This window comes from Protopterus annectens, chromosome 2.part0 (assembly GCF_019279795.1).
Source record: "Protopterus annectens isolate FY-2018-M chromosome 2.part0, PAN1.0, whole genome shotgun sequence".
NCBI lineage: Eukaryota > Metazoa > Chordata > Ceratodontiformes > Protopteridae > Protopterus > Protopterus annectens.
The window spans coordinates 1,692,898,089-1,692,915,520 of record NC_056728.1 but is presented as its reverse complement, the minus strand read 5'-3'; the positions used below and the strand labels follow the sequence as shown (position 1 = coordinate 1,692,915,520).

The window sequence follows — 17,432 nt, the reverse complement described above, 5'->3', positions numbered from 1 at the left end:
TTTTTTTTCTCGTAGCTGTGGCCAACCTATGAAATGCCTAAAAATGGACTGGCAAGACCTAAGCCATTTACCACCATCTTGTTAAGTTCACAGCACAGAAAAAGAATTCCTGATGCAAAATTTCTGGTTTATAATTTCTTGTCTATGGGCATGTTTTACTGTAGTGCTTCTCATGGGTGAGTGATTTTAAGTGCTGTGGAGGTTAAGTTAAAGATAGCAGAAAAGAGGATATTCTAAGCATTTATGTCTGATCACTCATTTGCTTTATCATTAGTAGGGCTTGAATATGCTACCCTTCCATTATTCTAATGCAGGAACAGAGCTAGCTGTGTTGGTTTATTAATTGCCAGCTAACAGTGTCCTCCTACTGTGCCATTACCCATTCCTTCCCATGTACTTCCTACTTGGCACGAATGTGGGGACTCATAGTCTCCATGAGAATGTAGCCTAGTAACTCTTTGTTCCTTGAGTGACCAGTTCCACCTGATGGCCATCTAGAGGAAGGGGTCATCATCCAGTCAGCTACAGAGGGTGCTTTTCCCTGGTCTATGTGATGGTCCCCATGGCAGCTTGATGTCTTCAAACTTGCCATAATTCAGTTCTTTTCCATGCAAATTTCCCCTTATGCATGCCTTAATGCAGCTGCTTAATTTTGCGCAGTTTTGTGGCCACAGACCTCCTGATTAAACTGCTACATCCTGAGTTACTGTCTCCACTAGGAGCCAAATTGGGTTCCTTTTTTGTCCCCAGGCCTGGCAAGTCCCATCAGCTGACAACTAGCCCCCCTAAGATCCATGGGGAGCTGCCTGTTTGCTCCCCCCCACACAGATACGGTCCCACAGTATATTAATTGTAATTAACTGATAACTGCAAAACATATTATCTGATGATGTCAATCTTCATTCATTCTTGAACTGTTGGGTGTCTGTTCCATCCTCGGAACTGGCTCGGCCTTTTTATCAAGCTCGTGCCAGCCAGAAACTCTCAAGCTAAGGCTACCCATAGTACCCATCTTCCCTTCAGATCTCATTTGCCTCATAGAATTTTAGGCCAGTCAACCGTGCTCTCAGTTAAATGCTAAACCTTTTCTTATGTATTCTTACAATTTTTGTCTCTTAACACTAAATTAGTTACTTAGTTGATTCTTTTAAGTTACTTACCTGTCTGATTGAGTTAGAGTGCTGTTTATTCCCTTTTACCTTATCTGTTACCATCATTGGTAAAGACTCTTTCTGCTGTGGGCATACGTTTTTCCACTCCCCAATGACCTTACTCCAGGAATCAGAGGAGTGGAAATAAGTTGTTCAAGGAGTCCCAAGGGCATTTTCAGGACACACGTGGAGAGTATTCTCCCCAGGGCAGAGGGGGGAACTCTTCGGGAAGACGCCCTTCCCGTGGCAGAGGGAGTCCGTGTAACCAGGGTTCCAGAGATACTTTCTCTGGACAACCTTATCAGCGTTCCTGAGCAGTGGCCCCGATTGCTTACCTCTGGAGGCAGTCGGTGGAAGATCTTCTCTGCACCATCTAGCGTGGCACACAGTAACATCAGATTCCTGGGTGCAGACAATAATTACCAGAGGTTACAATATTCTCTTCACTCTTTATCCCAGACCACAAAGGTGAATCCCTAATGTTCCATATTTAGTCTGGCTCCTCACCGCCCCCCTCCAGGCATCTACTGCTTTTCGCCTTGGACTCCATTCTAAGGCTTGCAGAGTTCTTAGGCATCTCAATAAACAGAGAAAAGTCCAAACTATCCCCCACACAAGACGTGGAATTCATCGGAGCAACATTAAGCACAAAATCCTGCATGGCCTCTCTTCCTCTTCACAGACTGATAAGGCTGAGGTCACAGCTTCAAGTGATACTCTGTCAAGACAAATTTCCGGCTCATCCGGTTTTACAACTTCTTGGGTCTATGGCAGCAACAATCACCCTAGCTCCTCTGGTGAGATACCATATGAGGCTGTTTCAATGGCTCCTCGTGTCACAATGGTCTCTGTTAGCACACCCAATGTCACAACCAGTCCGCATAACCAAATCTTGCAAGCAGGATTTACATTGGTGGATGAAACAAAAAGAATTGTGGAGCTGCCCCCTCTCAGCCCAAGGCCATAGTGACCACGGATGCTTCCCTGATGGGGTGGGGTGGGAATTTTCAGGGAAAGACTGTCCAAGGCACTTGGTCCCCTCTAGAGGCCAGTTTGCATATCAACGTCCTAGAACTAAGGGCAGTGTTCTTAGTGTTGCAAGCCTGTCAAACCGCCCTCCGTTCGGGAACAATTGCTGTTCAGTCGGACAACATGTCAGTGGTCTGGTACTTCAGCAAACAGGGGGGAACTAGATCCTACCCTTTGTCGGGAAGCCCTAAGAGTTTGGCAATGGCTGATCACATCCAACTGCTTTCTGATAGCAATGCACATCCCAGGGAATTCCAGCATGATTGTGGACAAACTGAGCAGATGCATTCTTCTGGCTCACAAGTTGTCTCTCAATCCCATTGTGATGGTGAAGAATTTTCGTTGATGGGGTCAGCCTTGCTGAAATGCGTTTGCCTCTCCCACAAGCCACAAGTGCAGCAGTTACTATGCCCTAATCCCCCCTCAGGGGAGTCCCCTAGAGCTGCACTCCTACATGATTGGCCCCCGGGACTACTTTATGCCTTCCCACCAATCCCCCTAATTCCCCAATTTTTGAAGAAAGCCCAAAAGTTAAGAAGCAAACTGATCCTCATTGTACCTTATTGGCTCCGTCAAGTCTGGTTTCCTTTACTGTGGCCTCACTTAGTTCTCCACCCGTGGACTCTGGATCCAACTCCAAATCTGTTGTCTCACCCACAGGGTCTAGTCCATCCCAATCTAAAATGTCTCAAGCTGACTGCTTGGTTCCTCCACTTCAAGTAATTGACAGGCAGAATAATCTATCTTCCCCAGTACAAAAGATACTTCCAGCTTCTCATAAACCATTCCCCAGGAAACTTCACCTCAGTAAATGGAATAGATTTGTGTTTTGGTCTCAAGAAAATGAATTGAGCCCCTTTCATATTCAATTGACAATCAATTGACAATATATTAAAATATTTACCTTTTTCCAATCAGGAGCCTCTGCCTCTACTATTAGAGTTCATTTAGCTGCTATTTCGAATTTTCATGATGCTTACGACGATCATTCTTTGATGTTTCATCACCTTTGCAAAACCTTTCTAAAGGGCATTTTGCATTTGAAACCACCTTTTAAAGAGCCCATTAAGCCTTGGAATTTAACACTAGTCTTACAAAGTTTGGTCCATCAGCCCTTTGAGCCAGCAGTCAACTGTGATATCAAATATTTATCTTGGAAAACTATTCCTGATAGCCATCACTTTGGCCAGAAGAATATCAGAATTGCAGGCTGTGTGTGTGAAACATCCATATATCATTTGTCACAAAGAGAGAGTATCACTTAGAACTAATCCCTCCTTTCTGCGTAAAGTAGTATTAGACTTCAATATTGATTAGTCTATAGATCTACCAGTTTTCTTCCCAAACGTTTCAAACGGGGGGGGCGATATTGCTTGCATTTGTTGGACGTACACAAGCAATTACATTTTTATCTGGCTAGAACTAAATCATTTAGAAAATCAGACCAGCTGTTTCTAACCTTTTCAGGTACTAGACTGGGCAAACCAGTTTCAAAAGTTACTTTGTCAAAATGGTTGAGAGATTGCATCACTTTTGTTTATACTCCCAAAAAAAGCTGGACTTGCCAACAAAAATTAAGGCACATTCTACTAGATCCGTTTCCACTTCAGTAGCCTTTCATTACAGAGCTTCTGTGGAAGACATATGCGCAGCCGCAACTTGGGCTTACCTCCCCCCATACCTTTATCACTCATTACAAATTGGATACAATCTCCAGGAGGAGAGCATCCTTTGGCTGTATGGTGCTCAGGAACATCCTTCCGTAGGGCCTCCCAAGGTCTAAAGTAGTGTCCCAACAGTTCAAGAATGAATGAAGATTGATACCATCAGATAAAGAAGTTATGTTCTTACCATAACGTTCCATCTGTGTTGTCGATCTTCATTCATTCTTGACATCCCACCCTCCTTACTCCCCTCCAGAGACTCCTGGAGGTTCAAAAATAGGCCTGGGATCCTGATAGGGTAGTTGTTCAGACAAAGCTGTTCACATTTTTTCTCCATATTCTACGGGCAAGACTCTCTATCTAAAGGGAAGGGAAGAGAGGCACCATGGATAGCCTTAGCTTGACAGTTTCTGGCTGGCCGAGCCGATTCCAAGGACGGAACCGAGACCCAGCAGTTCAAGAATGAATAAAGATAGACAGCACAGATGGAACATTATGGTAAGAACATAACTTCCTTTTCAGTCCTTACTGATAGGAACAGGTTGTGATTTTTTTTCTTGCTACTTAGTAGAAATGTGAGGTTAAGTGCTGAAATATCCCTTAAAATTAACAAGATGCTAATTCTCTGCTCTATTTTTCATAGGAATGAATTCTATAGAGGAGTACACTATGGAAAGAGTTATGGAGATATTTGAGCAGGAATGTTATGATAATTTAAAGCTTGCCATTGAATCGGAGGAAGGACTTGGAATTGAGTATGATGAAGATGTAGTTTGTGATGTATGCCAATCTCCAGAAGGGGAGGATGGCAATGAAATGGTGTTTTGTGACAAATGTAACATCTGTGTCCACCAGGTATGGCAATTTTGACACTTGAACAATTAAAATAAATGTTTTACAAGTTGTAGTTTATAAATACACACATTCTAAAACGTGTCACTTTTTGTCCTAAAAGGCCACATCAGTCTAAGGGTGCTGCTTAATAATACCCTGCAGCAGTACTGGATATTAGAGAAGCAAATCTGTTACAGTCACTGCCCAGGTATTTTACTTGCACAACCATGTTTGGGATTATTTCAGGTTTTCCATTTCTAAAAGTATGTGACTGTAAGAAAGGGCTGCTGCATAAGGCAATGGTATAGCAGAGTCCAGACTCTACATTAATGAATATCATGCATACCTACGTTTGAGTACATACTCAACCTTAGTCTGCTCATATAAGTAGCATCATCAGACCACACTAGGTGAAACAAAAGCATACTTACTTGAGCCACTTAATATGTAAACTTTTAAATGCATTTTGTACCATTTTTTCCATGTCCCCTTTTGAGTCACCACTGTTAAATGTCTGGATTATTCGGGTGGCTCTCACACATTTAATGTTTTAAAGGAAGGACATTTGGTCTCAAAATCTAATTACATGCAAATGCAGTATTGCAGCAGTTAGTAAGTATTAGTCTTGTGTTTTCCTTGAGATAATGTATTAAAGTATTCAGTTGTGAGCTGATCTGTTTTGTTGTTCAGAGTTAACAAGATTTGTTTTACATTGCTTTAAATCACCTGATGATGTAAGGGAACAGTCTCCGTATTCATTGTTTAAACTGTAGTAGTGCTATTTTTTTTCTGTAATACGTGAAATCTCACTGAATGATGAGATTATGAAATGGTAGCATTTTGCTCGAACTCCCTTTGAGAACAGTTAATAGAATCTTGACAACTGCATTGGACAAGGATATTGGCAACTTGCAATATGTTTCATTTAAATTTAAAAAGAAAATTGCTTTACGTGGTTGAAGAATAGGTATTCACTCATTTCCTGATGCATGCTTTATTCTGTGAAGGGTGATGGGGTAGCTGTAACCTACAATGGCAAGTAACAAACATAAGACATGCAACTAATCCTGGCAGGACCCCAGTCCATTGCAGATTTTAAAATATTCTGTGTAATGTAATTGCAGAGTTTTACAAAAGTAGATGGTAGAGTTCATTCATTTTGTAAAGGACAGTAAAAGCCATCTGATCCTAGTGATTTAACTTAACTTATTTCAGATTTACATTGTTATCCTCTTCCAGGATCCTTGAGAGTCTGTTATGGAGTAAGAGAGCATAGGCCCATTATACAGATTTCTTAGGACCTCAGACCATTTTACTTCCCTTAATTGTAGATTTGGTGGTAATTGTTTTTATAACATGGCATATTTACTGTCTGTTTTAGATGTCAGGAATTTAGTCTATAGTGAATTGCTGTTATATTATGTCAAAATTGTTTATGCTGGCAACTTAACAATGTGAAATAAGTTTGTACATTTTTTTTCAGAGGCTGAAAATTCTTTGGTCTGCATATCCAGTATATTAGCTTGACTATCTTTTGGAGTCTTACTTGATCTGTCATCAGAGACCACTTTGCTCAAGTATAGAATTGAGGATATAAATGCTGATGGTAGATGTCCTAATATTCATATGCTTGCAGTATCCATAACATGAGGGGAGACCACCTCCTGTTGACTCGTACATTCGGCCGTTTTACCAAAGTTAAATTGCTACTGCGTAGGTACATGCGTCACCTAGCATAATCGGCCATAAACGGACATCTGGTATAAAGCAGACGTCAGCACGCACCTACCTCAGAACTTGCCGCCTTTTTGACTACAAGCTCCAGTCGTCACTCACTTGGGAAAATTACCTCTTGCTTCATCTGTGTTCAGATAAATACCTGTTGCTTATTACCTTTTGCTACTGTTTTCTTGTGAGTTAATGCCTGGTAGAAAGGGCAGGTGTCAGAGTGGAAGGCAGATTCCACATAAAGACTTGCACAACCTATTGTTTATTCTGCCTAGGCCCAGAACACGACCGTACTTTGTGTGATATTTGCAAAGCCTTTGTCCCGAAAATTCTTAGAAGCCTCCTCGCTTCCCTTGGATTATGTTTAGTCAGCATCTGAAGCACCTTGCTAGGGATATGGATCTGACGTTGGGACCTTCAGAAGAGCCACAAATCAAGAGGGCCAGGAATCCTAGGCCCCGAAGCCACGGCTGCTCCCTCAACCCTGGGCATCCCTCCTGAGGCCGATGAAGGCCCAGAGGCCATGTCGGAAAACACAGATTCTCCCTTGACTGGTACCATGGCAGAAGCCGTTAAGGATACTGCCAGCACGTCCCAGAGGGAACTGCAGGCATCTGACCTGGCACGGGGGGGCATGACTTATTTCCAAAGGCCCGCATGGGGTTACTCAGGTTGTGGTCCAAGATGATGTTCTTTCGGACATTTTGAATGTCTCCTGACGTCCAGCCCCCTGACTCTACCATATTTCGGAGCTTCCTAAAAAGAAAAAACAGAAAATCAAGCATACTTCTCCAGTGCAACATGGTCTTCCTTCCGAACAAGCCCCTGACTGGCAGGCAGGCCTTTACCAAAGACCTCTTGAATACTTTCATGGCCTTACGTCAGGCACCAGCTCAGGTCCCAGGCCCCTTCTCCTTCTCCCTTCTCTCCTAGGAAAAGGTTTTTGGAAGATCTTTTCTCTGAGGATGATTCCTCTGGGGATGAATCTCTTACCTACACCTCTCAGATAGCTTCTCCTCTGGGGTATGCTTCCCCAGAGGAGGAGTCTAATGGAGCAGGCTTCTCTGGAGAAGATATCACTTTTGGGGAGACCATTGCTCAAATGAAAGACTATTTTAAATGGGATTGCAGTCAAGTGTCTGAGACACAAAAGATGTATTATGACCTCTTACAGATGGAGTCTCAACCCTTCTGTAATTCCCCTTGTCCAGCCAGCCTTTTTGGATGCCTTTCTGGCTACCTCCAAATCCCCAGACTCCCAACCTCCTGCTCCTAAACACCCTGACAAGTTCTACAAAGTCCCTGAGGATGCTAAGTTCCTGTTTAAGGCCCCATCAGCATATCCAGCTACCATATCTGTGGCTGCTGATAGAACCACCAAATTGCTACCCTCCACTTCCTTGCTAGTCTCAGATAAGGAAAGTAGGATTATGAAGAGGTTGGGCAAAAACATGTTTACTTCTGCCACCTTGGCTGTTAGGGCCATTAATTATCAGACTCATATGGCCAAATATGCATTGGCTCTGCTCACAGATGCAGCTGCATCAGGGTCATTCCTAAGAAGGTACTCTTGGCTCAGGTTGCAGCCTTTGCCAGATGATATCAAAACAAAACTTATGGACTTAGATAACAAAGTCTTGTTTGGCTTAGCAGCTGCTGAGCTCATCAAGGCCGTTCAGGAAAATGGCAAAGAACTTCAAGACCTTAGGAACATGTTTGTGTCCTGTGTTCCAGCTTCCAGAGGAACTTCCCTGTCAAGCCTTCCTTTGTTAGGAAGCCCACTAAACACCTCTTCAAAAGGGAGAAAGGATTCCAGAAAGCAGGCCCCTACCAGATCCTCTCCTACACTTGCTCAAATGCAGCCTTTTCAGGCCAAACCTGGTAGTCTGTGACTACCAGGCCATAAACCCATCTACTCCTCTTTCTCTCTCTATCCCTGTCTGTCTCTGTCACTCCCTGCTTGGAAACAAATTACCCAGGACTCTTGGGTCCTTACCATTATCAAACAAGGTTACTTCATAACCTGGGATTTTAGACCATCCTTTCGAGGTATTCCCCACCCCCACCCCACCCCCACTAGACCAGATGGCCTTCTTTCTTCCAGTCATGCATTCCCTATTATCCCAGGGCGCTATTCAAGAGTTGCCTCCAGACCTAAGGGGAAAAGGATTCTATTCCAGAATGTTTCTAGTTCCCAGGAAGGAAGGTCCTTGGAGGCCTATCTTAGACCTATCTCATCTAAACACCTTTCTCAAGGTGCCTTCCTTCCATATGCTGTCTCTTCCTACTCTCCTACCCTTGATTCTTCCTCAGGCTTACATGGTATCCTTGGACATAAAAGATGCTTACTTGCACATCCCAGTCCACTCACTCTTCAAAACATTCTTTGATTCTGTGTGGATTCTTTGCACTTTCAGTTCTGTGCTTTGCAATTTGGTCTCTCTGTGTCCCCCAGAGTATTCACAAAATGCTTGGCCCCAGTCATAGCCTTTTGCAGAAGGCAGGGCATTCAGATATTCCCTTACTTGGACGATCTCCTCATTTAGGCCTCGTCCCCATGGTTGGTACAAGAGCACCTATTCTACACCATGACCCTGCTAAACGCCTTGGGGTTCACCATAAATCAACAGAAATCTTCCTTGACCCCATCCCAGGACCATGTGTTGTTTGGTTGCAGGATACTCACAGCCCAAATGGTGGTCTGCCTGCCCCAGACAAAATTCTGACCCTCACCACCTACTTTCAGGGACTAATTCCACTATCTACCAGGGAGTTTCTGCGACTCCTGGGATTCATGGCTTCCACCATCCTCATAGTACCCATGGAAAGGCTACACATGAGAAAATTTCCATGGTTTATGAAAACAGTGTGGAAACAGCATCTGCATCCTCTAGAGTCTGTGGTCCTCTCATTCCCTGCTTAACAAAAGAACTAAAGTGGTGGCTTGCTCAGATTTCAAAAAACCCAGGCCTTCCTCTCCAACCCCTTCCCCTCAACCAGGATCTGTACACAGATGTGTCAGACAGGCTGGGGGGCAACCCTAGGGAACTGGAGAGTAAGGGGATGTATGGAATCCCTTCCAGTTGAGAGCATATCATGAAAGAAATGAGGGCCTTGATTTTTCTTCTACAAATATTCAAGCCCCAACTGTTACCAGGTGTGCGAAGGTGGTACACAGAAAATTCCATAGTCCTCTGGTACATCAACAAGTGGGGGGAGGCATGGTCCTACATCCTTTGCAGATTGGCTCTGTATGCGAGGGAGATTGTCCAGCAGAGCCGGGTGTCTCTCCTGGCAGTCTACATCCTCTCAACTCAGACCGTGATGGCAGACTCACTAAGCAGGTCTATGGCTCAGACCCATGAATGGATGCAACACAGGGATGTGTTCTTGAATCTGGTCCATTGATGAGGTATTCCCCAGGTAGACCCGTTTGCCTCCCCCATGAACAGACAGCTTCCCACTTAACTGTACCAGGACACACACCCCTGGGGCGGGGAAGGTGGACACTTTTTTCCTTTCCTTGGAAGGGAATGTTTGCATATGCATTTCCCCCTCTTCCCTCTTCCTCTGAAAGTTCTACTTAAAATTCAGAGAGAAAAAACAAAAGTCTTGTTGGTGACCCTCTTTTGACCAAGACAGCACTGGTTCCCCCTTTTCTATCATCTAGCCAAGGGCAATCACCACAAGTTACCTCTTAGGAGGAACCGAATCACACAGGAGAAGGGAGCTCTCTTACACTCTCGGATATCCACCCTGAACTTAACCCTGTGGGTGATAGGGCTTTGATTTCCTTTAGACACCTTTACACTGAGGACAATGCTACAGGTTCTGCAGGAGGCCAGAAAACCCACTACCAGAAAATCCTATTTATCCGAATGGGAGAGGTTTCTGTCTGGTGTCTAAACTATAGCTTACAATCACTGTCTGCTGAGCCACTAGTGGTTATGTCTTACCTGTGTGAACTGATGAAAGTGGCTTGTCGTATTCCATCAAGGCACATTTATTTGCCATCTCAGCATGTTTACCTTTGACTCCTCCCGTGGCATCCAGGTTGGAAGTCAAGCTTTTCCTGAAAGGGGTCCTGCACATCAGACCCCCTAGGAAACCTATCCCGCCCCCTTGGGATCTCAATTTTGTGCTAGAAAAGCTTATCTTAGCCCCATTTGAGCCAGCTAAGGACTCTTCCCTTCAACACTGCACATGGAAAACTGTCCTGGTTGCTATCACCTCAGCCAGAAGGGTCTCTGAACTGCAGGCCCTAATGGCATTCCCCCTCCTGAAACTTTTCCATTAGGACAGGGTTTGCCTTCGTACCAACACAACCTTTATTCCTAAGGTAGTGAATGAACTATCCTTGAATCAGGCCATCAATCTCCCTACCTTCTTTCCTTATAGGTTCATAGGTTGGTACTAGGCTATCGGACCTAGGGCCTTTACAAGCCTAGCCATAACAATTCCCTGGCTGTTTCTTCCCACTCTATTTACTTCACCACCATCTTCTAGTGAAAGGATTCTCCATTCATTGGATGGGCACAGACAGCTCAGATATTATTTGGCTAAGACCAAGCCCATCTATAAGTCAGACAGGCTATTCATTTCCTATCACCCAAGAACCTTGGACCATCCTGTTTCCAAGCAAATTATTTCCTCCTGGATTTCTAGAGCCATTTCCTTCTGCTACAAAGCAAATGGGAAAAATCTTCCCTTTCCAGTTAAGGCACACTCCACTAGGGCAGTGTCTTCATCTGGGGCTTTCTTTAAAGGTTTGGATACAGCTTGCATTTTGGAGGCAGCTACATGGTCCTCTGTTCACACCTTTACCAAACATTACAAATTAGATACTGTTTCCAGGTCCAGAGCAGGATTTGCCAGGGCTCTTCTGCATGGCTTTGTGGAAAATGTCTCTGCTCTTCTTCCCAGTTCCTCTGTTGCATGAGCTATGGCATTCTCCCTCCAGTTATGGATACTGCAGCATATGAATAGAAGGACATAGAATAGTTGTGTAAAATCTTACTGTAACCATAGATGTCCTTCTCTTCTATATGTTGCAGTATGGTTCCCCACCCTGCCTTCCCCCTGATGCTTGCCTGACTTCTAGAGACTCATTTCCTTCAGGCTAGTGCTTGGCGGCATTCAGTTCTGAAGTAGGTGCATGCTTTCGTCCACTTTATACCCAACTTCTGTTTGTGGCCGATGCACATACCTACACAGTAGCAATTTAACTTTGGTAAAATGGCTGGATGTACAAATCAACTGGAGGTGGACTCCCCACATGTTATGGATACTACAGCATATAAAAGAGAGGGACATATGCTACTATTCTTTCAATGGATATATTTTATTATAAATTAGAACTGCTTTTCAGAACACTGCATTGTAAATAAAACAGAATATATACAGATATATTATGATTTTATAGACAAAAAAGTATTTAACAAGGTAAATTTTAATGTTGACTAAATCAGTCGCATCACCAAATATTACTACTAAATTGGATGCAGCAAAAAAGTTAGGCGATGTATCAGTTTAGGACCCACCTTCGCCCAGGCTGTGCTGGTAAGTGGGCAGGGGTCAGTTAAGTAACAGCATAATAAAACTGAAGGCACAATTGAGTGAGAGTGCTGTATGCTGTCAATGAAGGTTAACCTTCAAAATATTTCACAAGAGTTTCTAGTATCTTGACGTAATTGGACTCCCATTCCTAAGTGCTTCAGTACTTGAGGTTTGCCAAGAATGCTGTTCTCAGTAGCTGCAATAAACCTTGAATTCCCTCCTCCTCAGGTTCATAATGTGAAATCACATGCACTTGTTAGCCCCGTTACTTCCTACCATAATATGAAATTGCATGTACTTGATGGCCCTTTTACTTCCTAACATTTTACAGCTATTTTTATATCCTCCACGTGGTTACAGTTTCTTTATTTGACTTTCACACTGTTGTGCATCCATCCTCTTTATATATCAAACCAGCATCAAGATGCAACCTATTGAGTGTTGACAGTTTTCATTCATTTGGAAATCTCCTCCTTTTGCATCAACATTAATTTTTAACAATGACAAGTATGCAACTCTGATGTATGCCATTTTTGCATGAATGTAATCTACAAGTCATCTTTGTGATTTACGGGGAAATCAAACATTTAATGAAAGGTGGGATTAAAATATGAGACAAGACAGTAAAAAATGTCCCAGTTTGAGCATTTGTAAAGGTTTTATCCCTACAGGCCATACTTTTTAGTGGGCAGAAACATCACGGAACTGTCAGTTAGGGATGTATGAAATAATGTGATCCACTCTCCAAAATGGTGTGTTTTAAATTGAAATATCATCAACAGTTATATCTGAATGTTACTTAAAAGACAGACCCATGGTATTTAAGACCACAATAAGTCCAATTTCTAGGTCAAGGCCTTGTTCCTCAGCTTCTTTGAAATAAGTGTTTCAAAAAAGGAAAACAAAACATCAGGCAGACAGCAGTCCATCTCGACTTCTCCATTTATAGTTTTCATTAAAACAAAACAGAAAAAAAGTACATGATATATTTCCAGATTATCACAATGTATTTTTAGATTACTGCAATACCATTGCAGTTATCGGTCAGAAATCGGATTCCATCATGTGGTCTTACAGGATAAGTAAAACTACAATAAAAATCAGTACAGAAAATAATGCAGAAGTGGTCAGACTAATCAAGAGGTTAGTAGGCTCTGCTGTTAGCTCATAAAGCAGATGGTGTACTACTTGGAAGATCAGAGCTGATATTCAGGCACAGTCCGCAAATGCTAAAACAGCCAAAACAAGCCCTGTTGCTGGTAGCCCGATTGTACAGGGAGGGTGGCCTAATGGTTAAGGTGTTTGCCTTACAGACACAAGGTTAGCTTAGTACTAACCTATGAACAGGTTTGACCATTTAGACTACACTCAAATCCACTGGGAGTAATAGGGGCTAAATCTGCAAAAGTAGTGGAGGGCAATGGCAGATGTAAAATTTCAAATGTTAGAAGACTTGGCTCAATGCCACCACTGCATTTTAAAGCAAAGCACCAGGTCCAGAATTCCAAGTCTGATGGATGATGATAATCACACGTTAAAGAACAGAATATTACTGCTGCAGCGTTGCAGCAAAAGGAACGCAAACATATGTGGTCACACACACACACACACACACACACACACACACACACACACACACACACTGATATACAGATATCTTCTGTACTCTGTCCAGATCATCACTTACAGCAAACTGCCTCTGTCTTTAACTTGGCTGTTTATATTGGGTCTGTCCTTCCCACCACTTGGAATGTGTCTTTTTTTCCCCTTTGAATCTCCTGTAGTTAAAGGCTTTCTGATGTGCCAGGTGCATGCCTTCATATCAAATGCTATTTACCTATGCATGCTTATCCCCTGAGCTGCCGGGCCTTTTCTCACACTTGCACAGTATAAGGATTTCAATACAAACATGTTGATGAGAAGTTTCTATGTTTTGTGCTTAGAAGCAAGTCTGTACTTTCCCTGTGGCTGCCAGATTACTAGTCATGACCCTCACTGGTATTGCCTTTGTGATGTCTGCAACACAGTGCTGCACAACCTTACATTCCAGCAGTTCATCCCTACCTTACACCAAGAGCATGATGGCAGTTGAGTCCCTTTCATTTATATCGGTGGCATCTTCCTTTGCCCAATCCCTGGTTTCCTAGAAGGAACACCATCACAGGAACCAAAGTTCAGAGGGTACACCAAATACTAGTTCTCCTGGAGGAAAGTCTTTTACAGAAACGTTCTTGTCACACTGGAACTGCACTCATCCTCAACTGACAAGGGTGTAAGCCTATGCCAGTCCTCCACTTCTGTGGATGATCAGGGACCCAGAGAAGGCACATCCACAGCTCCTAGAATGTAGGTGTGTTAGGGTTGGCGGTGGTGTCCAGCCCTGGCTGACTATCTGTAGCTTGATTTCAACCAGTCTGATCCTGGGAAGGGGTCTGTAATATTCTATCTTCTTAATGGATGCACTTGAGGATAAGAATATATCTGCAAAGTCTCCACTTAGGCCAGTCAGGGTTTAGTGGCTCAAACTGATAGTTCAAGGCCTACACATTAAGCAAATATTTTGTCAGAACTTGAATCATGGCTACAAACCTTACCGTAGTGAAAGTGAATTAATACCAGTACAGGACCAAGTACATGCTTCTGCCTTGGCAGTCATACTTCTCTGTTGTCAGTTCCCTGTCACACGACGTCCAGTTTGCACACTTTGCCTTCCCTCTCAGTCACCGTTGGATGATGTTGTGGACCTGGATACCACTGTCTATCAGATGGATATGAATGTTGGAGTTCTCACCCTAGTCCTCCCCTTTCAGTGCTCCTTTTGGAGAGATCTTGCAGCTAACATGGTTCTCTGTTGCCTGGTCTCTGTCTCCCATTTATTATGAAGCCAGTCATTAAGGGCATTATTTCAGCCTGGACGCAGCAAACCTGTGCTCTTGCAGTCCCCAGGAGATGGACACCATCTAAACGCTCCCAAGTAAATGGAATGAGTCCTCTCTACAGGTAGCCTCAGGCAAGCTTCTTTGTGATCTGCTTGATCCAACATTGGTCTCAGAAACTATAGCACGAGCCAACATGACACTGTACAGAGTCAAAAGCAATGAATAGGTTTAACAAAAAAGTTAACTTCTCTAGCCACACTACAGCTTAAGGCCTCTGCTGACATCTCACCTATCCTTATTCCTGTCCTCTCTAGTGGGCCATATACCCTGGAAGCTTGCCTGTTTCTCCAAGTGTGACTGAAGAGGGTCCCTGAAGAGACAGACACTGGGAGATTCTTCTCTGGGTAAGCGGGGCAGGCTTCCCCACATACTGGACTGCTCACAAAGGAGAAGGGTTTTTGATGCATCCTGACCCTAAACAACTGCAACTAACTGCTTGGCTTATAGAATCTTAATACCTTTTAAGCACCTGTTTTCTGAGGACATGCAGCAGCTATTGAAAGGAGGCAAGAAAACCTGGTACTAGAAAATCATTGTGTTAGTAAATGGAAAATATTTTCTAGTTGGTGCCAAGACAAGAACCAGTCACCCTTTCAGGGCTAATGCCTCTCTGGTTCAACATTATTTGTGTGAATTACTATCTTCTGGCCTATCTTACTGCTCAGTCAGTGTTCTTTTATCTGCCATTTCATCACATCTGCCCGCCATGCTGTCTCACAAAAATGTTTTTGAAAGGTGTTTTGCATATCAAGCCTTCTAGAAAACAAGTGGATGTTCTTCGTGTTTCACTGTTGCAGTCATTACATTTGGGTAATCTGCTGGCAGGTTGCCCTCAATCAGCCTGATTAACAAAGCCTTGGGTCCTGCATCGGTTGCTGGCAGGTTGCCCTCAGTCGGCCTGATTAACAAAGTCTTGGGTCCTGCGTCAGTTGCGGTTTCATCTTGTGATCAAAGTTTTGTTTTTGAAAACCTAACTGTTCCATTTGAACTAGCTCATTAGGCTTACTTGAGGTTCTTAACATGGAAAACCATTGCTGATCGGTCTGACCTCTGCAAGAGTATCTTGAGTTGCAAACTCTTAGAGTGGGTCAGCTTTATTTCATTTTCCACAAAGATTGTGTCTCTAGAGTTCATCCTTCATATGTTCCAAAAGTGGTGTCTATGTTTTCTTTGATCCAAGCTGTCCATCGCCCTGCCTTCTTTCCAGAACCCCAAAAAATGAGGGAGAAAAGACTCTCCATGCCTTGTATGTACACTGACAACTCTGGTACTATCTTGAGGGAAAATAATCTTTTATAAACTTTGTGATTAGTTGCTCATTTCCTGAGAAGGTAATAAGAAAGGACAACCTGTGTCAAAGTAGAGTACTTTAAAATGATTGTCTCATATCTGTTGTTACACCCACCACAGGAAGGAAATCCCTGGCAGGCTTGGTGCTCATTTTACCAGGGCTTTGCTTTCATGTCTGGCTTTTTGGAAAGGGTTTGATTCTAGATGCTGCAACTTTGCTCTCTGAGCCCCCATCCCCCCATCATTTTTGGGTTTTTGCAGAATTCCCAAGCAAAGAAGTTGAGAGGTGTGAAAGAAGGATTATAGTGATTGCTAAAAAAACACTGGTTTAGCATAGGTGTGCAGCTTGTGCAAAACTCTGTTTGTCTAGCATTACTGACTTGTGATTTACCACAGAATCAAACATTTTGACTTTGTCTAAAATTTCGAGTGAAAAAGTTGAGAAGTATGGAATGAGGAAAGCAGTAACTGCCAAGAACAACAGGTAACTGAACAATATAAAGTGTAAAACTCAACGTTTGGCATTACCTACCAGTGATTTACCAGCGAATCAAAGACCGGACATATAAGAGGGCATAAAAGGAGGCAGAATCTTGCAAAACTCTCCACAGTCGAGAGACATCATCTGGGCAGTCACTAATAGAAACTTGTCATTTAGCTAAAGGGTTAAACCAGGAAGTGGAGTCACCAGGCATAATTGAAAACTGCATTGGGATGTCAGTCAAGTCATCACCCCCTTTACCTGCATAAATTAAGACTGTGTCTCAGTTTACATAATCACTCACATTTTTGCTCTGTCCCTCTTAAATTTTTGATTTTGTAGTAAATTGCTGAAGATTAGTCAGTAATGCCAGGCAATGGGGATTCATACATCTTAGTGTTTAAAAAAATGCATGCTGATTCAGAACCTACTGCTTTATTTGTTTATTTATTGACATTTGATTAGTGGGGAAGTCCTACTGGGTAGATTCCCACTTTCAGCAGAGGCCTAGGGAGAAAAGCTCTGAATTATTAACTTTTTAAATGAATTTGAGTAGTATTTTATGTAAGTTCTTAGCTCTTTGTCCAGAATTCCTGAGCAAAGAAGTTGAGATGTGTGAATCACACCTACGTTTGAACACTGGAAATAATTCCTTTGGGATTTGAATGGTAAAGTCAGCGAGAGCACCACCCTCCCTAGTATGCTTGCCACAAGTGTTGCTTTGTTTTAACTGGGAAGCCTAGTTTACATATTTACTTGT

The 17,432-nt window shown here is 43.0% G+C and overlaps 1 protein-coding gene across 1 annotated transcript in view; it reads left to right on the top strand.

Annotated features, from left to right (window-relative positions):
• The window catches only part of JADE1 (jade family PHD finger 1), a gene marked incomplete in the record, with an annotated part of 774,739 nt that overhangs the window by 280,901 nt on the left and 476,406 nt on the right, over positions 1–17,432 (top strand). The window contains 1 exon segment of the mRNA XM_044060432.1: positions 4,488–4,699. Coding sequence (XP_043916367.1) covers positions 4,488–4,699 — 212 coding nt within the window.